This window comes from Anolis carolinensis, chromosome 5 (assembly GCF_035594765.1).
Source record: "Anolis carolinensis isolate JA03-04 chromosome 5, rAnoCar3.1.pri, whole genome shotgun sequence".
Classification (NCBI taxonomy): Eukaryota; Metazoa; Chordata; class Lepidosauria; order Squamata; family Dactyloidae; genus Anolis; species Anolis carolinensis.
In genome coordinates this window covers 197,089,465-197,117,450 of record NC_085845.1, presented here as the reverse complement: position 1 = coordinate 197,117,450, position 27,986 = coordinate 197,089,465, and the positions used below count along the sequence as shown (strand labels likewise).

General features: G+C 41.0%; 1 protein-coding gene across 3 annotated transcripts in view; it reads right to left on the bottom strand.

Annotated features, from left to right (window-relative positions):
• sfmbt2 (Scm like with four mbt domains 2) overlaps positions 1-27,451 on the bottom strand; it is a 74,092-nt gene extending 46,641 nt beyond the window's left edge. The window contains exons 1-5 of one of the 3 annotated variants that reach the window (XM_003220734.4): positions 27,275-27,451; positions 21,942-22,092; positions 17,308-17,405; positions 15,542-15,782; positions 2,205-2,293 (exon numbers count right to left, since the gene is read on the bottom strand). In XM_003220734.4, the coding sequence (XP_003220782.2) occupies positions 2,205-2,293; positions 15,542-15,782; positions 17,308-17,405; positions 21,942-22,047 (534 nt within the window). In that variant the 5' untranslated portion in view covers positions 22,048-22,092; positions 27,275-27,451. Of the gene's footprint in view, positions 1-2,204; positions 2,297-15,541; positions 15,783-17,307; positions 17,406-21,941; positions 22,093-27,274 lie in introns of those variants that run through there. The other 2 variants (XM_008110256.3, XM_062983295.1) reach the window with 2 other exon arrangements.
• Between the last annotated feature and the right edge of the window lie 535 nt (positions 27,452-27,986).

Sequence of the window (27,986 nt, the reverse complement as noted above, 5' to 3'; positions counted from 1 at the left end):
CTGTGAGTTTTTCAGTCTATATAGCCATGTTCCAGAAGCATTATCTCCTGACGTTTCACCTACATCTATGGCAGGCATCCTCAGAGGTTGTGAGGTCTGGTGGCCAATTGCAACATTCACACTTGTCTGTTTACCGTATATACTCGAGTATAAGCCGACCGAGGCTTGGATAAGTGAGACTCTACTGTGTGTATATATATATATATATATATATATATATATATATATATATATAACAATCCACTGCTGGACACTGCAAGGTTCCTTCATTTCGGTAATATACCGCATATACTCAAATATAAGCTGACCCGAATATAAGCCGAGGGACCTAATTTTACCACCAAAACTCGGAAAACACATTGACTCGAGTATAAGACGAGGGTGGGAAATGCAGCAGCTACGGGTCAAATTCAAAAATAAAAATGCATATTAATAAAATTGCATTATTTGAGGCATCAGTAGGTTAAATGTTTTTGAAAAGTTATATAAAACTGTAATTTAAGATAATAGTAAGACTTTAATAAGGTAAGACTGTCCAAGTCTGAATACCTATATACTCAAGTATAAGTCGACTTGAATAGAAGCCGGCCAGGACCCTCACTCGAGTATAAGCCGAGGGGAGCTTTTTCAGCCCTAAAAAAGGGCTGAAAAACTAGGCTTATACTCAAGTATATACAGTATGTTGACTATTTTTATTAGCATCCAATAGCCTTGTAGCTTCAAAGTCTGGCTGCTTCCTGTCTGGGGGAATCCTTTGTTGGGAGGTGTTAGCTGGCTCTGATTGTTTCTTGTCTGGAACAGAATGCTTCTGGAACATGGCCATACAGCCCGGAAAACTCACAGCAACCCAGTGAAAGCTATGAAAGCCTTTGACAACACATACATAAATAAAGCTTTTTTTCTGTTGGTGGTACTGAAATTAGTCTTATAATCGATGGCATCTTCAAACAGAAGAAGTCTGTATATGTATATAGATATCCTAAAATGCAAGTTATGACAACAAAAATATTTCTAAACACATTAATACTACAGAGTGAATAGAAAGCTTCTCAATAAAATCTGCAGGCACTTTCCAGCTATCAAATGAACCAGCACCTAAATACTATAATTATGAGCAGTGGTTGTTGAAAGACAATGAGGAAAAACAAACAAACATAATATTATTATGGCTGACTGCATTTTTGATGCCTGTAAACAATCTATTATAGGTGAATGCTATCATTTGCTGCTCAGCTTTATTAATGTGTTTGAATGTTGTAAATAACCAAACATTATATTGTCATAAATAAAAAGCAGGCCATGGGTTTAATACCATTCTCCTGGCTATATTTAATAAAGTAAATTTGGAAGTCATTGACAGAATAATACTGGGAGACAGAAGTAGGTTTGGGTCTCATTGACCAACTGGTTAGAAAATCATATCCATGGTTCTCTATACATCTCCAAAAATGAAAGGGCTGAAAACATTTTTGGAAAAAGGTAGAAAGAGGACTAAAAGTGCCAAATACCTAGACTGCTAATCCTTTCTCTAGACTGCTAATCCCATTCGCTAATCTGGGTGAGGATGATGGGAAGTGGAGTACAACCACCATCTTGAGAGTAAAAGCTTTCTCAGTTCTACATTAAGGGACCCTAAGACCATGGGAGCATCTACATTGTAGAATGAATGCAGATTGACACCACTTTAAGTGCCATCGCTCCATGCTGCGGAATCCTTTCAGATACTCAGCAGATTCAATGTGTTGTCAAAGGCTTTCATGGCTGGAATCACTGGATTGCTGTGAGTTTTCCGGGCTGTATGACTATGTTCCAGAAGCATTCTCTCCTGACGTTTTGCCCACATCTATAGCAGGCATCCTCAGCGGTTGTGAGGTCTGGTGGCCAATTGCAACCTTTACACTTGCCTCAAACAGGCAAGAGTTCTTTCTCCCACCCTGGACATCCCCACATGCTTGGTTTCCAACAGACCTCACAACCTCTGAGGTTGCCTGCCACAGATGTGGGTGAAACGCCAGAAGAAAATGCTTTTGGAACATGGCCATACAGCCCGGAAAACTCACAGCAACCCACTCAGCAGATTCAATTAGATCCAATTCAAATACATTCAATAAGTTAAAATAAAGGCAACCTTATATCCTATTTTTAAAAAATGTTCTATCATAAACACATCAACACACAAGAAGAAGAATGAATTCAATACATACGCCTTCTAATAAATTTGCCGGTGCTGTTCGTGAACCAGTCAAATCGCGTACGAGAAACTCCGTCCAGTCTGTGTATTTCTCTTTGATTGCTGGAAAAAAAGGTAAAGACATGATTAGCTCAAGAACAAAGATTGTGACATATTAAAAAGACATAGAGTCAATCTGCTGTATTCGAGGTTTCTATGTGTAACTAACTACGGATTCAACCATGCATGACTTGAAAATATTCCCCCGCAAAATCTCAAAAACAAACTTCTGATTTTGCATTTTGTATAAAGGACACAATTTAGAGCAGGGCTCAAGGCAACAATAATAAAACCAATGCAAAAACAATTACAAATACAATCAAAAACACCGCAAAGAAAGAACCACCTCCACCTGGGGGTCCTCCTGTGCCGTATCCAAGTTGGATTGCCAAACAATTACCTGCACAAAAAGGTCTTCATTTATATGCCATAAGGGTCACCCTACCTTCCCATGGCATGGAGTTCCACCATCTATGACTGAAAAGCACAAAATATATGAGTCCAATATGCTATTGTGAGTTTGGCTCAAACTCTAAGAGATGGAACATAAGTTTGGTGCATTGACACTGGGACATAACAAGCCTGGGGTGCATGACAATCTTGATGGTCTTGAACGAGAAGAAATGGTTTAACTCCATAGATGATTCATCCAAAAGTTTGGGGTCCAATATTCTTCCCTTAGGACTCGCTGTGGGCCACAACAATCCATCAAATGCATGCAGCCCCACTATACATGGATGCAGAGAGCCTATGTACGAGGGTTGAATGAAAAGTAATCCCTCCACCTTTGTTACTTGGGTTTAGATGGGAATATTTTAATAAATGAAACGCAGAAATAATCCTTAGAATGCGCTCTTTAACTACCACTATTCACTTTTCCACATAATCACCAGACAATTGGATACATTTCTGCCAACGATGAACATGTTTTCTGAAGTCGTCACAGAAGAAGTCGACACTCTGTTTCCGCAACCAGCGTCTCACAGGACCCATTGTGCACAGATCTTCCGACAGCCAAGCAAAGCAATAATGTGATCCACACGTTCTTGTGAAATGCCAATGATGCTTGAAATTTCTCTTTGAGCAATAAGACGATCATCCTGAATCAATCTGTCAACCTTTTGCTTGTGAAACTCGGTGGTTGCTGTCACAGGACATCCAACTCTTTGTTTGTCACGCAAGTCAAGTCAACACAATCCCCATAAACAGTTGCATTCTCTGATGAATCTCCTTTGGAGTGACACCTTCTGCTGTCAAGAATTCAATGACTGCACATTGCTAAAGTCGCATTGACCAACTGTCTGCACAGGGTTCCATACTTCGCACTTTAACAACACAACCGTTCAATGCTAAGGCTTCCTGCCAAATGGAACTGTAGAGGAGAGTCTACTGAACAAGCAGCATACCAGTATTGCCATCTGTTGAGGAGTTACGAAGGTGGAGGCATTACTTTTTATTCAAACCTCGTAGTGTAGTGATTTGAGTGCTGGATAATGACTCTGAAAGACTTGGATTCAAATCCCCACTCAACTATGGAAACCTAGTTGACCTGCGGCAAGCCACACTTGCTTAGCTTCATAGGAAGACAAAGGAAAATCCTTTATGAACAAATGCTGAAAAAAACCCTTTATAGGTTTGCCTTAGAGTTGCCATACATTGGAAACAACTTGAAGGCAAGGAACAATGATATGCATACACTTTACAAGGCAGTGCTCTTGCCCTGAGATTCCTCCAATTTGATTCCAAAACCAAAAACGACTGCCTGAGTCCTGAAATCTGGGGGCTCTGTAGGAAGTGTATGACAGAACAGAGGACTACAAAATATCAAGGATAAGAGGATTTAAAAAGAAAATCAATAACAGAGGGTTGTTGTATGTTTTGAGGGCTGTATGGCCATGTCCTTCAGAGGATGCCTGCCATAGATATGGGTGAAATGTCAGGAGAGAATACTTCTAGAACATGGCCATACAGCCCAGAAAACATACAACCCTCTGATCCCGGCCATGAAATCCTTTGACAACAAAATCAATAACAATCCATAAGAAATAGACAATGTTCCCCATAAAACCCAAAATATTAATACCTAGCAGCACATCCGTCAATCAAACATCAAATGGCAAAGGCTGGCAATACTACCAACAATGAGAATCAATAACTTGTATCATTTGTCAGCTGAAGAGGAAACAAGAACTAATGGGGCAGAAAACTGAGCTATCACACATTAGCAATAGTATTTAAGCTGATTCACAACTGGTTCTTAAGGCAGAATTGCAATGTGCTCTAACCTGAAAAGGCATTGCATTCTCCAATCTTTTCAAACCAGAGAGGTAGTAGTCACAGGCCGAATCTACACTGCCATATAATGCAGTTTCGGGATTGAGAGTAATTTCACTGAATTATATGAGTCTATATTGTCATACAATCCAGTTCAATACAATTAAAAACTGCATTCTGAAACTGCATTATATGACCAGCCACAGTTAGGCTTAAAACGCCATTGTCTCCAAACAATATAGCCAATGAAACTATATTGTTAACAGAATAATATAAAAGAGATCTTAGCTCTATCTACACTATAGAATTGATGCAGTCTGAAACCACTTTAACTGCCATTGATGTTTGCTCTTTCCCTTTCCTGCAACAGTTTGATCTATTTGACGCACGCCACCCGATCAAATTAAACTTTCAGAAATACGACTATTATTATTGTTATTACATTTCTGGCTTTATGATACTGTGTAAATCTGATTTAAACTGCCAATGTTACAAGGCAACTTATCTCAATGCTTGTTCCAAAAATAAATAAATGAAACTTAGCTAACCACTAAGAATTACCTAATGCTATCTTTGAATAACGTCTCTGGAGGAATTAGCAGATTTATGGCCCTTAAAATAAAGTGCAGCTGGAGGGTTCATAGGGATAAATGGCTCCTTTTCTTCCCTCTTCAGATTCAGTCTTGCTCCCGACGGCTTCTCCCAGACTATTTATCTTGCAGATTTTTTTAAATGGAAAGAAATGTTTCATGTATATCAAAACCAAGTGTGCACACAAGGCTTATTAGAACAATGTTTACAACTGAAAAGGATTTTTTTCCCCAAATGCGTCTATAATTAGTTAAACCTGGTCTTTGAATTGGGAATATTGCCAATGCATGAGAAATTAAAATATCCCATGTACTTATGTGTCAGTCTAGAAATGCTAGTCAAAACAGTGAAATCAAGGTTTGCTTTCTGGAATTTCTTTTGGGAAGGCGAGGGAATATTTTCAAGCCATGGATGCTTGAATCCATGGATGCAAGATCCATGGATACAGATGACTGACACAATCCGTGGATATGGATGGCCAAAGTGGGATGGAGAAAAAGTGATTTCACAATGTACTTATATCCAGCTTTTCACTCAAGGAGCTTAAAATGTAAGCAGGTGTCAGAAAGAAAAATAGAGTGAGGTGAAATCAAAAAGGAAGAGTCAAAAGAAAAAAAGAAAGAAAGAAAGAATCTTGCTAAGTGTTGTCGAAGGCTTTCATGACCGGAATTACTGGATTGCTGTGAGTTTTCTGGGCTGTCTGACCATGTTCCAGAAGCATTCTCTCCTGACGTTTCACCCACATTTATGGCAAGCATCCTCAGAGGTTGTGAGGTCTGTTGGAAACTAGGCAAGTGGGGTTTATATATCTGTGGAATAATGTCCAGGGTGGGAGAAAGAACTCTTGTCTGTTGGAGGCAAGTGTGAATGTTGCAATTGGCCACCTTAATTAGCATTTAATGGCCTTGCAGCTTCAAAGCCTGGCTGCTTTCTAACTAGGGGAATCCTTTGTTGGGAGATGCTAGCTGACCCTGATTGTTTCCTATTTGGAATTCCTCTGTTTTTTTTAGTGCTGCTACACAGACTACACAGAGAAGCAACTGAAATCCACAAGCATGTGGACATTTTCAACGAAAGTGAACAAAATCTGGCTACCAGTATTAAAAAACTCTAAAATCAGGACAGTGAATACAGAACAACACTCAGAAAACAGGAGAATTCCAGACAGGACACAATCAGAGTCAGCTATCACCTCCCAACAAAATGTTCCCCCAGGCAGGAAGCTGCCGGGCCTTGAAGCTTGAAGGCTATTCAATGCTAATCAAGGTGGCCAATTGCAAAATTCACACGCCGGAAACAGGCAGGAGTTCTTTCTCCCACCCTGTACTTTCCACAGATATATAAACCCCACTTGCCTAGTGTCCAACAGATCTCGCAACCTTTGAGGATGACTGCTATAGATGTGGGCGAAATGTCAGGACAGAATGCTTCTGGAACATGGCCATACAGCCTGGAAAACTCACAGCAACTCAGAGCTATGGTTGCTCTTGCAGGAACTCCTGGAGTGAAGGAAGCTCACAAGAGGAAGACGGCTGTCCGTATTGACTTACCCTATAAAGTACAAGTATTTATTTCTATATATTCACACGCTGCCTTTACTCCTGTCATTGATATGTATGCCGTGTCTCATACTTTATGAGATGACACAGTAAATCTCCTTCCTGGCTACAGATACCATCATCCTCTTTGCTTGCCGCCTTCATTTTTCCCAAAGGTAACTTCTCAGTCGTAATAAAGGTAGTGTTGGTTGGATAGGTATTTACATAAATAAAGCACAGGGTCATTTCATTTGAAAGGCTTTCACTCCCATCCAGCTGTGACACTTATTCATTCTTAGAGACTCATAAATCCCAATCTCTTTATTTTTCTACCAAAGCAGTCTCGCTGTATCGTGCTTTGAGGCTAACAATTCAGCACAAAGATGGATCCTCACAGGGAGTGCATCTACACGATAGAATTAATAAAGTTTGACACAACTTTGACTACCATGGCCCAAAGCTATGGAATTATAGGAATTGTAGTTTTATGAGGTCTTTAGCTTTCTTTGTCAAAGATTTTTGGTGCCTTGTCAAACTACAAATTCCAAGATTTCATAACATTGAGCCATGGCAATTAAAGTGATGTCACACTACATTAATTCTACAGTGTAGATGCACCCAGGGGAGGATATGAGGTTGCCAGACTGCAAACTGGAAAGGGCTCCTGACCATTTTAATGGTTGCGTAGCAAATTTTGGGTCAAAAGGTTGACATACGTAAGATTTGGAGACACTATTTTAGAAGATGTGCATGTTTTAAAGTTACTATCCTCTGAAAAAAGTCATAAAAATATTTCCAAGCTGAAATACATTGATTATTTTCAAGAATAATCATCTTTCTTTCCCAATATCTCCATGCTTCGCCTGCAATCTACTGAGCGATAATCTTTGATTCTTGCAGCTTGTGATGGAACTGCACAACAACCAAAACTTGCTGAAGTTTCATCCAGCATCATATACTGACTGACTTCTTTGTAATTTGTAGTTGTAATTTGGTGGAACACCAGCACTCTTTGACAGAGAAGGCTGAAGACTTTATAAAACTACAAATCTCATGATTTGGTATATTTTGCCATGGCAGTTCAAGTGGTGCCACATTGTATTAGTTTCCTTGCTTAGTTTCTCCATACCTCACAACCTCTGAGGATTCCTGTCATAGATGTGGGCGAAACGTCAGGAGAGAATACTTCTGGAATATGGCCATACAGCCCAGAAAACATACAACAACCCTACATTGATTAATTCTACAATGTAGATGCACCTGTTATCGAAACCCTGGGACCTAAAACAGACCCCAAAATCCACAACCCCAAGAAAGAGTCCCAGTCAAAAAGTCCATGGATGACTTTCCCCCCAGAAACCTAGTTCAGCTAACCTCTGCAGATGACCTCTAGTCTGAATTTACAAAGTTGCACAAGCACATATACATACACCAGGACAAATCCTATCATCTCTTCAGGCATTGGGCATAATTCTCACTCTGTGTCTCTAATAATAAATTCAGAACAAAAGATCATGAAAGCTGCCCAAGGTCACCTTATCATTTCCCAGGAACCCATTCAAGCATGCCAACAGCAATCACCACCCATTGTTCAGCTAGCCAGACCCATTGTCCCCCCTCAAGTTGGTAGGAATTTCCAACCTCCCATTTTTGGGCAAGGTTCTGGAGCGGGTGGTTGCCACGCAGCTCCAGGAGTTCCTCAATGACACTGATTTTCTGGACCGGTCACAGTCTGGTTTCAGGCCTGGGCACAGTACTGAGACGGCTTTGGTCGCCTTGGTGGATGACCTCCGCAGGGAGCTGGACAGGGGGAGTGTGACCCTGCTGGTTCTCCTGGACATCTCTGCGGCTTTCGATACCATCGACCATGGTATCCTTCTGGGGAGGCTCTCTGGGATGGGGCTCGGTGGCACGGTTCTGCAGTGGCTCCAGTCCTTCCTGGAGGGCCGTTCCCAGATGGTGAAGCTGGGGGATACCTGCTCGGACCCCTGGCCATTGACCTGTGGGGTACCGCAAGGGTCTATCCTATCCCCCATGCTATTTAACATCTACATGAAACCGCTGGGAGAGGTCATCCGGAGTTTTGGAGGGCGTTGCCATCTCTACGCAGATGACACGCAAATCCACTACTTGTTTCCATCTGAATCCAAGGAAGCCCCTCGAATGCTGAACCAGTGCCTGGCCGCTGTGGCGAACTGGATGAGGAGGAACAAGCTGAGGATCAATCCTGACAAGACAGAGGCTCTCCTGGTCAGTCGCTCGTCTGATCGGGGTATTGGGTGGCAACCTGTGCTGGACGGGGTTGAACTCCCCCTGAAATCACAGGTCCGCAGTTTGGGGGTCCTCCTGGATTCAGCGTTGACACTTGAGGCTCAGGTGTCGGCGGTGGCCGGGAGGGCCTTCGCACAACTCAAACTTGTGCGCCAACTGCGACCATACCTCGTGAAGTCTGACTTGACCACGGTGGTCCATGCCCTAGTTACCTCTAGACTGGACTACTGTAATGCGCTCTACGTGGGGCTTCCCTTGAAGACGGCTCGGAAATTACAACTGGTCCAACGCTCGGCTGCCAGATTAATAACGGGGGCGAGTTACAGGGAGAGATCTACTCCCCTGTTTAAGGAGCTCCACTGGCTGCCGTTTACTTTCCGATCCCAATTCAAGGTGCAGACCATCATTTATAAAGCCCTAAACGGTTTGGGACCCACCTACCTTCGTGACCGTATCTCCTACCATAAACCTGCCCGATCTCTTCGATCATCAGGGGAGGCCCTCCTGTCGCCACTGCCTGTATCCCAGACCCGCCTGGTGGGAACAAGGGAGAGGGCCTTTTCTGCTGTGGCCCCCCATTTATGGAACTCACTGCCCATCGAAATTAGGCAAGCCCCCACTCTTTTAGCCTTCAGGAAAGATTTAAAAACCCGGCTTTTCCGATGTGCTTTCGGAGAGTAACTATTACACACTTCTTTTGTTACTCCCCCATCATCTACCCTCTAGATTGTTTTTATCTTATGTCCCTGGTCTCCGTGTATTCTTATCCTTTTCTCACCCCAAGTTTTAATTAAGTGTCTCATGCGGCCCGCCCTGTTATATATATATATATATATATATATATATATATATATATATATATTGTGTTGCAGTGTATATGATTATTTATTGTATTGTTTAATTGTATTGTGATATGTTGTTTTATATTTTGCTATATTGTACTGTTCTGGGCATGGCCCCATGTAAGCCGCCCCGAGTCCCCGTTGGGGAGATGGTGGCGGGGTATAAATAAAGTTTTTTAATTATTATTATTAGGAATACAGTCATTTGCATCCATCAATTCAGACCCTGCTCACACACCTTTCTCCCACGAACCCACCAAGGTGGATCACGAAACAGCCACAAAGCTTCAAACTGAGCAATGACAGCTTATTAAAGTTCCCACCAGACGCAGAGACCAATCAGCAGCGGCACAGCAAACTTCAGCCTATCAATGGCCCCAGCTGATGCCAATCAGCAGTTGGAGTGACAAAAGTTCATTGTTTTTAATAGCTGTCAAACTCCTATAAATGTTTTCATTGCTTTATGTCAGTTTTGGGAGTGCACACTCTGCTGGCATCCAATTTGCTTAAAGTTAATATAACCTCTGTTCTTTGCCTTCAACCTGTTTGTGTCTTCATTTGATCTTTGGAGCCTAGGCACGCTAGGACCCTGAACCCGCAAAATTGCAGAAGCTGAAAAATCACTAACACACCCTAAGTGATTGACATGCCTTGCAGACTTCAATCTGCCATAACCAAAAATTGAACACACTTTGGGAAAAGCAATTAGGATGAATTGTTCCCAAACACTACAAGAATTTACAAAACCAAAATACATTCTTATATAAAACCTGAGAGAGGAGGGGAGAAGCCCATCCCCTCCAGTATAGGCTTTGAATAAAGTGCAGCACAGAGAAATAAACCAATATCAAGCTTGACTGCAGGAGTTGATTGAATTAATTTAATTTAAAGCCTAAACAAACCCTGAAGGTGGTTCCTTTGTTTATTGCTTTCTGCTTGAATCTCAAACTGCTGGAGAAGCATCATGTCGGCACAAAATATTTATTCATTACATCTTCCATAAATTTCCACTCTGTATTTTGCTGCTGACACAATACTATTTAGAAGTCATTATGTGCCATCCATTTGGGTCACCATTTATATACTTTCAGATTTCCCTTTATCGCAAGTAGTTTAGGAGTTACTATAATAATAGGCAAAGGGACTGAGTGTTTATCAAGCTGAGCACAGTACATGGCAGGCAAATACTACGTATAAAAGCAATTGTGTGCCAGTATGAACGCACAGCTATATGCAGCTATTTAGTTGCTATTATTAGTTTTACTAACTTTGTTCATATCCAGGTCTCTTATCGAAATTGGGACTCGCTGCGACTTAAAATGATACTTAATACAATATAAGTCAAACCATTAAAAAATCAACATTAAAACTTTTGGAAAATTGAAATCTCCATAACTTCTCTATAGAAAGGCATGACCTTGTCAGAAGTCACAAGCTTCTGAAAAATGATGCCATAACCTCTTGGTAAAAGCATGGCCTGTTAGAGTGATAATTTTTTTGGGAAAATGGCATTTACCAGCATTCATGAAAGGCAACTAGGTTTCTCAGCTGTTAAACTGATATACGTAGGGATGTCATTGAAGTGTTAGGGACAAAGGTATGCCAATGCACAAACACACACACACACACACACATATATATATATGTGTGTGTATGTATATATATTCAGCAGTTTCATAAGCCTTCTTTTTAGTTGTCCCAAGACATCTACTCTCCCTTAAAATATATTTGCCTTTAAATCATGCTTTCAAGAGACAAAAATAAGCAGACTTCCTTAAAAGTAACACAGTTGACTTACTCACAAACTTCATGTATACAGCATATAGGTACTTTGCATATCAGTCCAGTTACAAATAGATTTGAACTAGTTTCTGTGTGTAGATAATCTTAGAATCAATAGCCCATAGTTCAATGGAGTCTAATGGCTTCTGTACAGCATACTGTTCCTGCATTGAAGCATGAACCATACAGTTCCTACTTAAGTCTAAACTGAACGGTTTCTAAAATGGAGTCTGAGTCCTGAATAAGCCCAGTTCTGATGGTCTGTAGCCCCTCCCACATCAAAGAGTTAAGATAAAGTTGCATACCAATGCACACATATACAACACAATAAACAATCTGAATTATAAACACAACATATAACTAGTGGATGCTTGAGAAGGTTGCTATTTCCAACAAAAACTGAATTATAGTAAGACCCATGCATCCAATGGAGATACATTCCTGGATCAAGTAAAGTAACCTAAAAACCATAAAAATGCAATTAAATATATCCTAAGGGGGTCCATCTACACTGCCATATAAACTGCATTATATTATCAGTGTAGACTGATCTCATGCAGTTCAACACATAATTCAAACTGTATTATATGGCAGTGTCCACTGTATATTCTAGTATCATTCCCAGATCTCACAGACCATTAGAAGAAACACATTTTAAAAATGAAATTTGTAATCCCAGCTTTATTTCTGCAGCTATATTGCCTTTAGAAGAGCTGTACAGTGAAAGTATACTCTGTATGAAACATAGCTGGGAACCCAGCTGCCATCAGCAAAAGAAAATCCGCTGAAGATGGGAAGCAAAGGGACAAGAGCATTTTTCTTTCCATGTTAAGCAAATTGCTAGGAATTGAAAATTCAACCAGGCATGAACTGTATTCTGGCAGTCAGCATGTTCAAGCAGCTGCTAAGAGCAAAAAGTTTAATTGCTCACCAGAAGCACAGACTAAGTTCAAGAAAACTTTGATGCACAAAAGTAACCAGTACACTTCATAATTGTCTCAAATGATTTTAGATCAGTTTTAAACTGTCTTCTTTTCCTTGGTTTAATATGCTTTTAGTCTTATGAAGTCTCGGGATATACGGTGGGATATAAATCTTCTAATAGACATTGATGTCTATATCTGCCTCCAAATTGCCGGATGACTTACGGTGATTTTATAGGAGTTTCTTAAGCAAGGAATGCTAAGAGTTGGTTCTGTCGGTTCTTTCCTCTGAAACAATTGTTCCCAGACTTTGGTCCTTCAGGTTTTGTGGATTTCAGCTCCCAGAATTCCCCACTCTCAGCCAAGCTGGTTGAGGTTTCTGGGAACTAAAGTCCAAAACACCTGGAGACCTGAAATACATCCAAAAGTTCATCCAAAGTCTCCCATCCAAGGACTAACTGGAGCTGATCCTGTTTAACTTCCCAAATATGCTTTTAGTGCATTTGGGCATTTTTTTCCCCTTTAAATCTCCAGATTGTGCCCCACGAGAATGCAGTAAACCAGGCCTGTTGCTTCCATCACCGCTCACTCAATACCAGGAGTCAGCAAGTTAAACAACTATATTTTATAGAGGCTTTAAAATACAGTTATTTGGCAGCTGCCTCTTGAAAGCTAAAGACTAAATCAAACCACATCGATCTGCTAGCAGGGGGGAAAAAACCAAACCCTGTTCCCTGTAGTCATTCTACCTTTTTAAATGAAATCTGCAATGTGTGCTCACTGTTCCATAGTGCAGATGATATATAGTGTTTTGTTAACTTTACACATAACATTTTAAATGGGATGGATTGGCCAAGATTTAGACTGTGGGACTAGAAATGGCTGGGAGAGAGTCTGGCTGCATCCCTGCATGGTTGAACTGGGGCTATTCTGCTCTATACATGGCTTGTTGTTGTTGCTATTATTATTATTTTATTATAACACAGCAAACAAGATAGACTTGCTGGATTTCATATCACAAAATCACAAGTCGAACACTTCCCAAGTGTCTAGGACTGTGTGATGTATTTTTGGATGATGCATGCAGATCCCAGTCGGGTGGCCTTTTGCAGTTGGCAGATCGTAATTTTGTCAATGCCTTTTGTTTCCAAATGCCGGCTGAGATCTTTTGGCACGGCACCCAATGTGCCGATCACCACTGGGACCACCTGCACTGGTTTCTGCCAGAGTCTTTCAAGTTCAATCTTGAGGTCCTGATAGCGGATGAGTTTTTCCTGTTGTTTTTCATCAATGCGACTGTCACCTGGGATGGCAACATCAATGATCCAAACCTTTTTATTTTCCACAACTGTGATGTCTGGTGTGTTGTGTTCCAGAACTTTGTTGTTCGCTTCACATATATTAAAGACATAGACATAAGATTAAAATTCATTAAAATCACTCATACCCAATAAAAAGTCAATTTAAAATTCATAGGCCTGCAGGAGCTGATGTCTTTAATTTTGTATAATAATAATAATAATAATAATAATAATAATAATAATAATAATAATAATACTAATAATAATAATAATAATGTAATAATAATGGATCACATCCTCAGTTGCTGCAAGAAGATGCCGCAGACGGACTACAAGCAGAGGCATAACATCGATGCCCAAATGATTCATTAGAACTTGTGCCACAAATGACATCTGCCTGTGACAAAGAACTGGTGGGTTTGTAAGCCTAAAAAAGTTACAGAAAATGAACACATCAAATTACTCTGGGACGTCCGAATTCAAACTGACAGAATGTTGGAGCACAATACTCCTGACCTTATGTTGTGTTAAAAAACAAAGTATGGATCATCGATGTTGCAATCCCAGGTGACAGCAGAATTGACGAGAAGCAACTGGAAAAGCTGATGCAATACGAGGATCTAAAGATCGAACTGCAAAGACTCTAGCACAAGCCAATCAAGGTGGTCCCAGTGGTGATTGGCACACTGAGTGCAGTACCTAAAGACTTTGGCCAGCACTTGAAAACAATTGGCGCTGCCAAAATTACCATCTGTCAGCTGCAAAAGGCCACCCTACTTGGATCTGCACGCATTATTCACCAATACATCACATAGCCCTAGACACTTGGGAAGTATCCGACATGTGATGCAATACAAAAGCCAGCACAACATCTTGTTTGCTGTGTACTCATCTTGTTGTGTATCAAATAATAATTTATTATTATTATTTTGTAGTAATTTATATCCTGCCTGTCATCTGGTAATAGGATTCAAAGTGGCTAACAGCATTAAAACAATACAAGTTAAAACCCACAGAAAAATCAAAATAAAGGATTTTAAAAATTCCTTTAACATGTTAAACCAGTAGAAATATTAAAATGCATTAAAACTCTATACAAGTACTTTAAAATTGCACTGCATTACAATGACAGAAGGAGAGCGAAGAGCAAGCCAGCCTGGCTCCTCTAGGGAGGGATTTCCAAAGTCTGGGAGCAACCAATGTGTTGAGCTATAACCCGTTTCCTGACCATGTCCAACACTTTGTACAGATTCTTTAAAGTTTGTATTAGTACCCAGACTGTGTTAATTGCCCCATTTATATTTCAGGCACACATTGCTCCACACACAGCATAACGTATAGAGGTATTTTAGAAGTGCCTTATTGTCTATATCTGCCAGCAAACTCTCTGTTCATGCTAAACATTGCCCCACATATTTATGAAGCTTCTGGATACAAATCAATCATTCATCTCTGTTAAGGCATTCAGTAACTTCTCTTCTCTTTTCTGATGCCAGATTGCCGCAGTTCATTGCTCTGGACTGCATTCAAATCCCTGTTGCTACTCCTTGGCAAAATCCATTAGAAAGTTTCTACAGAGGTCAGACTATAAGCCAGAATGGATCTATCCCAACCATTTTGGCACTCAATAACTGGATGAGAGTAGCAATCCAACAACATCTGGAGGCTCACAAATTGCACAACTTCCCAATCAACCTGCTAGAAACAACATTTGCCACCAATTTGCCAATGTAATAAAGGCAAAATATAGACTCAGAATACTTTTTTCCCAACATTTTTAGAGACTCACCATTGGGAGGCATCAACACTTTGTTATTCTGGGTGCACCAGCCCACAGGGTGGAGATCCGCAGTCATGACGTCACACCAGAAATCGGCTCGGCGGTCATCTTCATAGCCAGAATACCGCAGGAGCAAGAGCTGCCCACACGTCGTAATGATCGTGGCCACCCAATACGTGTCTGAGTCATGCTTGTTGGCCACTTCTAGCTTCATGCCTGGCTGGAAGCTGCTCTGGAGGCTGATTTCAACCTTGTGAAAATTGAGGTTTGTAATTATTTGCTTAAATGACATCCCACCTTCCCCTAGGAACTGGGAAGAAAAGGGGTTTCCAACTGACAATCTTCTAGTTAAGGTGGTTTCAATGAAAACACGGTAGTTGAGACCATACATCATAGTAACATAACTTCAATGCTCCTCAAGCGATCTGGTACTAGTAATAATTTCTCCCAAACGGGAGAGGGATTGGTATCATATTTGTTCCCATCACCAACATTAATTTCCCTCTTTCAAGGGACTGGCAGATGATGGCTCAAGGACCAGGATTGCTCCATGGACCATCACATTGACATAAACAGCCTCCAGTAGAGTTATTTTGCATTTACAGTCAGTCCTACATATCCATGGATTCAACCATCCACAGCTTGAAAACAGTTCACCTTCCAAATAGTTAAGATAACGTGGGGGTAGAACAGTGCTATTTTTTAAATCTTTCTGGCCTTCAGGAAAAGCAGTCTTGTTGTTTGCCCTGCCCTCAGAGATGGAAATGTTATTTTCATTTTTCTGACCCTCAGAAAGGGCAGAGCTATTTTATCCTTCCCACAAATAAAAAACACATCTTCCAGCACTCTTTTGAGTTATTCACCATTTTATATAAAATACGGACTTTTATTACGCCGTCATATATTTAGGGACTTGAACATCCATGGATTTTAGTATCCACATGTATGTGTGTATTTCCTTGAACCAAACCCCAGCAGATACCAAAGGTCCACTGTATATTACAGAATCTGTATACAATAGATATCTCTTTAGCAAAATATATGTTACTGGCTTGTGCTCCCTCGTGCCACAACAATGAACAATGTAATGTACATTAGTACATATCCAAAAATTAGGATTTGATGTGCTCCACAGTATTGCCATGAGCCTTGCTACAAAATAAGCAAAAGACCTGTTGCACATTACATGCACTTTGTCCAATGCATATTGATAGGTGTTCTGCATTATTTTCCATCAGTTGGATTCAGTTGCTGCCTAAACTCCAGTAAAAACACCATAAATGTAAATCCTATTATACTTGTGTACATAACAGATTACTGGCCAATAAGTATTGCACATTAAAATACGAATGAAAACGGGTTTACTCTTTGCTATAATGCAACCCATTTTAAAACATTATACTCATAATAAATAAACAGGAAAACATTTAAAAACTCTAGCACATCTGTTCAAAAACATATGACTGTAACAGACAGGAAGTTGCTGAAGGTCCATCTGCAAAGTTCCCTTGACACAGTAACAGCAAGAAAGTAACCTGAGTTCCTTAGAATGGTCTTCCTTAGCCTAACAATCTCTAGGTTGCTTGACTATAATGCCCATCATCCCCAGTGCAGAGAGCCTGAACAAGATGCCTTGATCTGAGTGGAGTCCATTTCTTGTGAGGACTTGGCTGCAATCCTAGTGCAGTTACCTTGGAGTAAGTCTTCCTTGGAGACAATAGAAATAACTTTTGGATAGACAAATTGACCCTAAACATTCCAGGCAAATGACTTACATGCTTAAATGAAGAATGAGGGGCAGCGATAGATCCCGATTCTTCCAAGTATTCATCCCAGTTGAAATCAACATCCTCAGAATTGGAGCTTTCGTCTACTGAAAACAAATGAAAAACAAACAGCATAGGTTAAAGTCTAGCCTGGAGTGAGACATATCAAAACCAGCAATGCTCATCTAAAAACCAATTTGGATTGCTGCGCTAAGCTGCATTTAAACAGCTCCCCTGAATACATTTAGTGGTGTGATTTCACCAACTTCTTAACTCCAAAAATGAGACACTTCTATGCACACCGTGTCTTCGGGCACACAGGTGGTTCTGCAAAGAATGAGGTGTTTAAGTTATCTCTGGAGAAGGTTTTAAAGAAAGCTCTTTTTTGACAAGTAGAAGGTTTTAAAGAAAGCCCTTTTTGCTACCCGAAAAGGGAAAAAAGCCAACCAACCATTTTTACTGCTTGCCTTTTGATCCCCAAAGTCTCTAGGGGACGGCTCGGCTCTCGCTGTGCATTGAATGGATAACACCAAGCTTTTAAAGTGTGGATTTGTCACAGCAAATTTAAAGAGATCATTGGCTGCAAAAGCATCTGTCATCCCGGCTACTGGCTGATTAAAAGGACTTGCCAGCACCCAAACCCAATTAAGGGACTTTTTTCAAAGAGTTTTATGAACTGCCATGCAATTATTGCTGCAGACTGGATTCTTTAAGGGCAAAAAAATTGTGTGGGGGGATTATTTTGCAAACATGCAGATGAAATGAGATACCAGGAACAGGATTAGAACTGGGACTACCCAGAAAACAACAGATGTGCCACACAGTGTAGGACCAGGACTCTCAGAAACCAGGGTCCAAATCCCTTGGAAACCCACCTTTGGACAAGTTATCTCTCTCTGCCTTCATGGAAAACAATGGCAAACCACATCTGAACAAACACTGAAAAAAAAATCTGTGATAGGTTTCATTTTAAGGTCACCGTCACAGGGGGAAAAATAGGATGTCATATCCTGCATTTCCTCAGAAAGGAGCAAGTCTCAATGATGGGCTGAGAATCCATTCTGAGGGAGTGTCTACACCAGGGGTCCCCAAACTTTTAAAACAGGGGGCCAGTTCACGATCCTTCGGACCGTTGGAGGGCCGGACTATAGTTGGCCACCAAGCAATAAATAACTACAACAACAACAACAACAATAATAAAAAGAGGGTTGGAAAGACCCTTTGGGCCATTGAGTCCAATCCCCTTCTGCCTTTGTGCGCCAAAAGCACAAGCAAAGCACCCCTGACAGACGGCCACCCAGCCTCAATGTTGTTAATAATAATAATAATAATAATAATAATAATAATAATAATAATAATAATAATAATAATAAAGAGGGTTGGAAGAGACCCCTTGGGCCATTTAATCCAACTCCTTCTGCCTTTGTGCACCAAAAGCACAAGCAAAGCATCCCTGACAGATGGCCACCCAGCCTCAATGTTGTTAATAATAGTAATAATAATAATAATAATAATAATAATAATAATAATAATAAAGAGGGTTGGAAGACACCTCTTGGGCCATTTAATCCAACTCCTTCTGCCTTTGTGCACCAAAAGCACAAGCAAAGCATCCCTGACAGGCCACCCAGCCTCAATGTTTAATAATAATAATAATAATAATAATAATAATAATGGTTGTAAGAGAAGAAGAGACCCCTTGGGTCATTTAGCCCAACCCCCTTCTGCCCTTGTGTCATGGGGGCCGGGCTAATGGCTTTGATGGGCCGCATCCGGCCACCGGGCCTTAGTTTGGGGACCCCTGGTCTACACTGTAGAATGAATGTAGTCTGACACCACTTTAACTGCCATTGTTCAATGCTACAGAATAATGGGTTTTGTAGTTTTACAATGCCTGCAGTCTTTTATGTCAAAGTGGGCTAATGCTGCAGCCTCACCAAACTACAACTCCCTGGATTCCATAGCACTGAGCCAGGCCAGTTCGAGTGATGTCAAACTGCATTCATTCTACAGTGTATTTTTTTAAAGACAAAAATTACTTTATTTGTATTTCTATAAAAACGCACAATGGCCACATGTCACTGAAGCATACAAGAAATTACTCTGTGCTACAATTACAAATAAATCCAATGTTGGGTTGCAACTTCCTATTCAGTCCTTCAAAGCTCCTGGACAATGATGATGCTAGCACCCATATTTAGGCAACCTTATTCTTTTTTATTCAATATTCAGCTAAATCTTGCTCAGCTTTGGAGTAAGGCTGTTTAGCTAACTGTTAGGCTACCCAAAAGACTTCCGTAAGCATCCAACATTTCCCTTCAACAAGAGAACAGAAAGTCTTATCAGATGGTGTAAGACTTGTGTCTATATAGCACAATGCCTTGTGAAATATTACATGGCTAGAATTCCATGCTATTTTAGCTCAAATTCAGAGAGCTGAAGCTTGATGTACTGGCACACCACAGTGTAGGTGCTCCCATAGAGTGGATTTGTCATCCCACCAACACAGGAGGACAGATGTTTAACCCAGTATTTTGTCCTTACATAAAGACAAATAAGTTGAATTGAGTTCCCTTCTGCCCAGACCAGTGATGGCCAACCTATGACACGCGTGTCAGCACTGACACACCTAGCCATTTTTGCTGACACGCTGCTGCATGCAGATTGATTGGATGACTATGTCTTTTGTGGCCAAATTTGGTGTGATTTGGTCCAGTGGTTTTGTTGTTTACTCCATGGGAATTATGCACATTACATACATACACACACACACACACACATATATATAATTTCTATTATTATTCTATTATTATTGTAGCATATTATCATATTATTACTATTATATTATTATTATATTATTCATTGCTCATGACTACATTGAAACTAGAATAGAGAGAAATCAGCATGGAAACTGCAAGAGGTACCATAGATTGTTGTACATGGAAATAATGGTAGTAAATAGTTTTTGATTTATTGAATACAGTTATATATTACTATTATACATTTTTGTTATTTAAACTATACATATTGCGAAATTATGTTTTTTTTTTCTCGGACACACCACCCAAGTCATGCTAGGTCTTTTGGTGAATTTTGACACACCAAGCGCAAAAGGTTGCCCATCATTGGCCTAGACAATGGCAGCATGGGTGCAAAGGCTGAGGATGATATGGATTGATGGGCAGCCAAAACCTTCTAAAACTCACAGAAGGCAGATGTATTTGGACTTTTATCTCTCCTGACATCTGCTTTTTACAAGCATCTTTGGTAAGTCAAGGTACAGGACCCTGTTAAGGTGGAACCATAGAGCTCTAACTATGCCGTATTAAAGAGCATGAACCAGATTCCCACTTTAAGGCTGATCAGGCATATGGTCCCAAACATTGTGCATAAAAGAAACCCTTTGCAGACACAGCACATGCTCCTCCACATGATCTGGGGAACAATTCCAGTAATTCCACCTTCATTGCTATCCTATACCAGTTTAATGCACATTTTAAGGTTCTGTATATACTCGAGTATAAACCGACCCGAATATAAGCTGAGCACCTAACTATACAACAAAAAAATTGGGAAAACATTGACTCCAGTATAAGCCAAGGGTGGTAAATTTCAGAAATAAAAATAGATACCAATAAAATTACATTAATTGAGGCATGAGTAGGTTACATGTTTTTGAATATTTACATAAAGCTCAAATTTAAGGTAAGACTGTCCAACTCTGATTCAAACATTATTCTCATCTTCTTCAATGTAAACGTGCTTATGTATCCTTTTAATAATAATAGAGTAAAATAATACATGTAATAATAATAATAATAATAAATACAGGAAAATAATACATGTAATAATAAATAGATTAAAATAATAAATGCAATAATAATAATAGTAATAATAATAATAAGATCAGAGTGAAATAATAAATGTATTATTAATAATAATAAAAATAGAGTAAAATAAATGTAATAGTAGCAACAATAATAGAGAAAAATAATAAATGTAATAATCCAATAATAAAAGAGAAAAATAATAAATGTACAGTAGAGTCTCACTTATCCAAGCTAAACGGACTGGCAGAAGCTTGGATAAGCGAATATCTTGGATAATAAGGAGGGATTAAGGAAAAGTCTATTAAACATCAATTTAGGTTATGATTTTACAAATTAAGCACCAAAACATCATGTTTTACAACAAATTTGACAGAAAAAGCAGTTCAATACGCAGTAATGTTATGTTGTAATTACTGTATTTACGAATTTAGCACCAAAATATCATGATATATTGAAAACATTGACTACAAAAATGGCTTGCATAATCCAGAAACTTGGATAAGTGAGACTCTACTGTACCATATATTCTCGAGTATAAGCTGACCCAAATATAAGCCAACCAGGACCCTCACCTGAGTATAAGCCGAGGGGGGCTTTTTCAGTCTTAAAAAAGGGCTGAAAAACTAGGCTTATACTCGAGTATATACAGTATATGAGAGTGGGGTCCAGGATCCACTCCATCTTGGATACCAAGGCCCCACTATAATGCCAAATCTTTCCTTCCATACTAGCCTCCAATGCTATGGGGAATGGCCTCTAACCAGTATACCATACAGCGACTCATCATATTAATATGTACAAAACTGAACTCACCTGAATCAAACTGCTCTGTGTTTCCATTGGTTGGGCTTGGATTCTTCTCTGCAGAGTGAAGTTGAGTCTCTTGCAGGCTGAGGATCACAGAGCCCCTTGTCTCCATGGCTCTCGTTAAGGGTCTCTTAATTCATCTTGGAGAGTCGGCTTCCTGGAAGGGGAAGGCACACAGATTGAAAAGCCTTCCATTAATAGAAAGATATAATGGGCACAGTGCACGATTATAGCCCTTCGAGAACACTGTAACTCATAGCATCATAACATTATAGCGTTGGAAGAGATCCCAAGGGCTATTCTGTTCAAGTCCACCCTGGCATGCACAGTCCAAGCACTCTCGACAGATGGCCATTCCCACAGCATCCCCAGACAGCAGTACGTAATATATTCCACTATGGAAGGTCTCTAAAGGTTTTCAAACAGAACATGGATGGGTACCTGTTGGGAGTGCTTGGATTATATACTGCTGTGTGGCAGAAAAAAGTTGGACCGGATGATCCTTAGTGACTCTGTGATATGTAGGTAAAGGTAAAGGTTTTCCCTGATGTTAAGTCCAGTCATGTCTGACTCTGGGGGTTGGCGCTCATCTCAATTTCTAAGCCGAAGAGCCGGCGTTGTCCGTAGACACCTCCAAGGTCATGTGGCCGGCATGACTGCATGGAGCGCTGCGATATATACACACACACATATATACACATATACTCAGCTGCAAGGCCTAAATATTCTAAAGGCATGGGACCTTATCTCCATTTGGAAGCTAAGCAGAAGCAATTGTGATGAATACTTGGATGGGACACCACCAATGAAATGCCAAGTGCTGTAGACTAGATTGCTAGGAATTAGCAAACCCACCTCTGAGGAATCCCTATGAAAATCATAAGGTCAGTGTAAGTCAAAAGGCAAAAGGAAGACACATATATACACATAATCAGGTGTGAAGCAGTTTTGACTCTCTATCAAAATCATGCCAAATTATTAATTTCCATGCTGAACTAGGGATCTGTCCAAATGGTGGGGCCTTGTCTCTTAAGTCGGTTCAGCACCTTGGAGAGCTCCTTTATCCGGCAGTTAAAGTCAAACTACATTAATTCTGCACCCCTAATCTCACACTCAGAATGTATATCCTGCCTTTCTCCCATCCCATGAGATTAATTTATTTAAGGGCGTGCATTCTATTAATGGAATGGAATGCGCATATTGTAATTAGTTGATTTCAGATTCCTTGAAACAACAAACAACTCTCCTTCTAGATGTGCAATTGCCTTTCAGAACAACAAGACCCCACCATGCTATATTTCACATACAGCTGTTTGGAAAAGGCTGCAATCTGCGGAAGCCAGTAGTAAAATAATGAATAACTAAAAGGGGACTGAAGAAAGGATTCTGGGACATGTAGTCCAACAGGGATCCAGATGCTGGAGGAGGCTGGGGCTTATAGTTTCAAAGGAATTTGGTTGAAGGATTCTTGAAAAGGAACTCAGATGCTAGAGGAGTCTGGGACTTCTAGTCAAAAAAGAATTGCTGAATAATTCTGGGAAATGTAGTCTAAAAGGAACTGAGATCCTGGAGGAGCCTGGGACTTATAATTCCAAGGAAAACAATTGTTGAAGGATTACAGGAAGTCTGATCCAAAAGGAACTTGGATCTTGGAAGAATCTGGGATTTCTAGTCCAACACTAAGGATTCTTGGACATGTAGTCCAAAAGGAACTGGGATCCTCCTGTAGGAGCCTGGGACTTGTAGTTCTAAGGGAAAACAATTGTTGAAGGATTACAGGAAGTCTGACCCAAAAGGAATTAGGATCTTGGAAGAATCTGGGATTTTTAGACCAACATAATGGATTCTGGGACATGTAGTCCAAAAGGAACCGAGATCTTCCTGTAGGAGGCTGGGACTTGTAGTTCCAAGGGAAAACAGCTGCTGAAGGATGACAGGAAGTCTGGCCCAAAAGGAATTAGGATCTTAGAAGAATTTGGGATTTTTAAACCAACATGAACTGGGTTGTTGAAGGATTCTGGGACATGTAGTCCAAAAGGAACTGGGATCCTCCAGGAGGAGCCTGGGACTTCCAGTTCCAAGGGAAAACAATTGTTGAAGGATTACAAGAAGTCTGGCCCAAAAGGAACTTGGATCTTGGAAGCATCTGGGATTTCTAGTCCAACACTAAGGATTCTGGGACATGTAGTCCAAAAGGAACTGAGATCCTGGAGGAGCCTGGGACTTGTAGTTCCAAGAGAAAACAGCTGCTGAAGGATGACAGGAAGTCTGGTCCAAAAGGAATTTGGATCTTGGAGGAATCTGGGATTTCTAGTCCAACACTAAAGATTCTGGGACATGCAGTCCAAAAGGAACTTCATTACTAAAGGAGGCTGGAGCTTCTGGTTGAAAAGGAATTGGGTGAAAGATACTGGGCAGTAAGGGAGCGTCTACACTGTAGAATTAATACACTTTCAACTGCTCCAGCTCAAGGCTATAGAGTCCTGGAAGTGGTTGCTTGGTGGGTGAGAGAAATAAGGCTCTTGAAGAACAACAACTCTCATGATTCCACAGCATTGAGCCCATGGGTGGTTAAAGTGGCGTCACATTACAGTGGAGATGCACCCTGTGTCTCCAAAGCCTCAAAGACGCGTGGAAACCGTGAAAACGCGCGTCCTTCTTCTGTCTCCCGCGACAGGTTTCACGGAATTCGGATTAGCCTTGCAAACAAACCCGATGAGATGGAGTCAAAGTCCGCTCAGCAACAACCTCCCCCTTCACTACGTCCTTTGCTCTCTCTCTCTCGATAGAGAGAGAATGTGAACCAGCTCGTTTTCACAACCAGGGGCGAATCTGTAGAAGGGAGGCAGTTTGGCCCGAATTTAACTGCCAGGATCCAGGGGAGGGGAGGACTGGCTCATGCTCTCTTTCTGTCTATCTTCTCTCTCTTTGTTGTACTGTATGACGCCTTTCTCTCAAACTGGAAGCCGAGGCAGCTTCCAAAACTTGAGGCATGTCACGTCATGCCGTGTCATGTTGTTGCTGTGTGCCTAAAGCGAATGTATCGCGGGGTAATTCCTGGCAATATTTGTTCAGAGAAGGTTTGCCATTGCCTTCCTCTGAGGCTGAGAGAGTGTGACTTGCCCAAGGGAGTTTTCCATGGCCGATTTTTAGTCTTAAACTGACACCACTACACCACAGTGTCTCTCAAATCATATAATACAGTTAATATATTATAGTATAATAATATAATATAATATGTGTGTAGTCCCAAGCTGATACCACTACACCACAGTGTCTCTCAAATCATATAATACAGTTAATATAATATAGTATAATAATATAATATAATATGTGTAGTCCCAAGCTGATACCACTACACCACACTGTCTCTCAAATCGTATAATACAGTTAATATAATATAGTATAATAATATAATATAATATAATATAATATAATATAATATAATATAATATAATAGGTGTAGTCCCAAGCTGATACCACTACACCACACTGTCTCTCAAATCATATAATAGAGTTAATATAATATTGTATAATAATATAATATGATATAATATGTGTAGTCGCAAGCTGATACCACTACACCACACTGTCTCTCAAATCATATAATACAGTTAAAATAATATTATAATATAATATAATATGTAGTCTCTTCCAACTGTATGATTCTATAATATTTATATAACATAATGAGAATACTGTATTACTGCTTTATAATACAGCGGGGATACCTTCCTATTGATCCGACTAAGCCCTCCTCCTCCCAAAAGACCTATTATCCCAGGAAAGCCGCACTGAAGGTCTGAGCCGACGTGGAAATGGAAAGGTATTACTACTACTACTACTACTACTACTATTGCAAAAGTAACAGGATTCTCGTGTTGTCGGAGGCTGGCTTTCATGGCCGGAAGCACTGGGTTGCTGTGAGTTTTCCGGGCTGTCTGGCCCTGTTCCAGAAGCATTCTCTCCTGACGTTTCGCCTGCCTCTATGGCAGGCATCCTCAGGGGTTGTGTGGTCTGTTGGAAACTAGGCAAGTCCGGTTTATATATCTGTGGAAGAACCAGGGTGGGAGATAACACACTTATCTATTTAAGGCAAGTGAGAATGTTGCAATTGGCCACCTTTATTAGCATTGAATAGCTTTGCAGTTTCAAAGCTTGGCTGCTTCCTTCCTGGGGGAATCCTTTGTTGGGAAGTGTTAGCTGGCCCCGATTGTTTCCTTTCTGGAATCCCCCTGTTTTCAGAGTGTTATTCTTTATTTATTGTTCTGATTTTAGAGGTTGTTTTTTTTTTAAAAAAAAAAAACCAGATTATGATCATCTTCATGGTTTCTGTTGAAATTGTCCACATGCTTGTGGGTTTCAGTGGCTTCTCTGTGTAGTTTGTATAACAACGCTAAAAAAAAGGGGAGAATTCCAGACAGGAAACAACCAGGGCCAGCTAACACGTCCCAACAAAGGATTCCCCTAGTAAGCAGCCAAGCTTGGAAGCTGCAAGGCCATTCAATGCAAAACAAGGTGGTTTATTGCAACATTCACACTTGCCTCCAACAGACAAGAATTCTTCCTCCCACCCTGGATTTTTCACAGATATATAAACCCCACTTGTCTAGTTTCCAACAGACCTCACAACCTCTGGGGGATGCCTGTCATAGATGTGGGCGAAACGTCAGGAGAGAACGCTTCTGGAACGTGGCCAGACAGCCCGGAAAACACACAACAACCCAGACAATAGTTCTTTCTCCCACCCTGGACCTTCCACAGATATATAAACCCCATTTGCCTAGTTTCCAACAGACCTCACAACCTCTGAGGATGCCTGCCATAGATGTGGGCGAAACGTCAGGAGAGAATGCTTCTGGAACGTGGCCAGATAGCAGGGAAAACTCATAGGAAATAAATTCCATCTGCAGGTAACGGTTCAGGAAACGAGGCTGAGGTGGATCTACACTTGGCACGGGCAAACTTGGGCCCTCCAGGTGTTTTGGACTCCAACTCCCACCATTCCTAACAGCCTCAGGCCCTTTCCTTTTCCCCCTCAGCCGCTTAAGCGGCTGAGGGGGAAAAGGAAAGGGCCTGAGGCTGTTAGGAATGGTGGGAGTTGGAGTCCAAAACACCTGAAGCTTGGCAGCCTTTCCCAATCCACTTCGCCACAACTTGATGCGGAGGAAACCTATTTCAAAACGCACCTTCTATGCCAAAGAATTCCTGCACATTCACATAGACAAGCGGTCTGCTCACAAAGCCAGAAAAGCCGAGGAGAGAAAAATTAAAAAAAAAATCCCAAACCCCAAAGCACGTCCATCCTTGGGGCGATCCGAAACCACCGCAAGCCTTACCTGCACGAAGTTGCTTCCCTGCTTCCTTGGCCCCGCTCCTCTCTTTCCCTGGGTTTGAAAGGCCCAAAGGAGCCCTTTCTCCGGCGTCACTCCGGTTCCGATCCAGATTCACTCGCGACTCTCCCTCCCTCTTCTCCACGACTCCCCTCTCCTTCCAATATGGCATCCGCGCACTGCGCATGCTTCGCAGTCGGGTTGACTTGTTTTTTGGCCACTGGGCTCTCTGTGAGTACGAGTGTGAGTGTGTGTGTGTGTGTAAAGGCGCGCTGCCAACCTCAACTCCTTTTCCTAGGATTCCCCTCCTCCCAAAACTCTCTCCAGCCTTTGCAATGCCGAGAAAAAGAACTTCCACCACAAGTCGGGATATCTGAGAGGCTGGGTCGACTTAGATTGAAACTGGACGATATAGTCAGTGTGGACTCCTTGGTCAGACCATACCTGGAGTCACACTGTGTCCAATTCTGGGCACCGCAATGGAAAGGAGAGGGTTGTTGTGTGTTTTCCGGGCTGCATGGCCATGTTCCAGAAGTATTCTCTCCTGACGTTTCGCCCACATCTATGGCAGGCATCCTCAGAGCTTGTGAGGTTTGAAAGGATGCCATAAGGAAGAGGGAGAAGATTTGTTTTCCACTGGCCTGGGAACTAGGACTCCGTGGAGGTATTGGTTCAAATTAGAAGAAAAGAGATCCCACCTGAACATTAGGAAGAAACA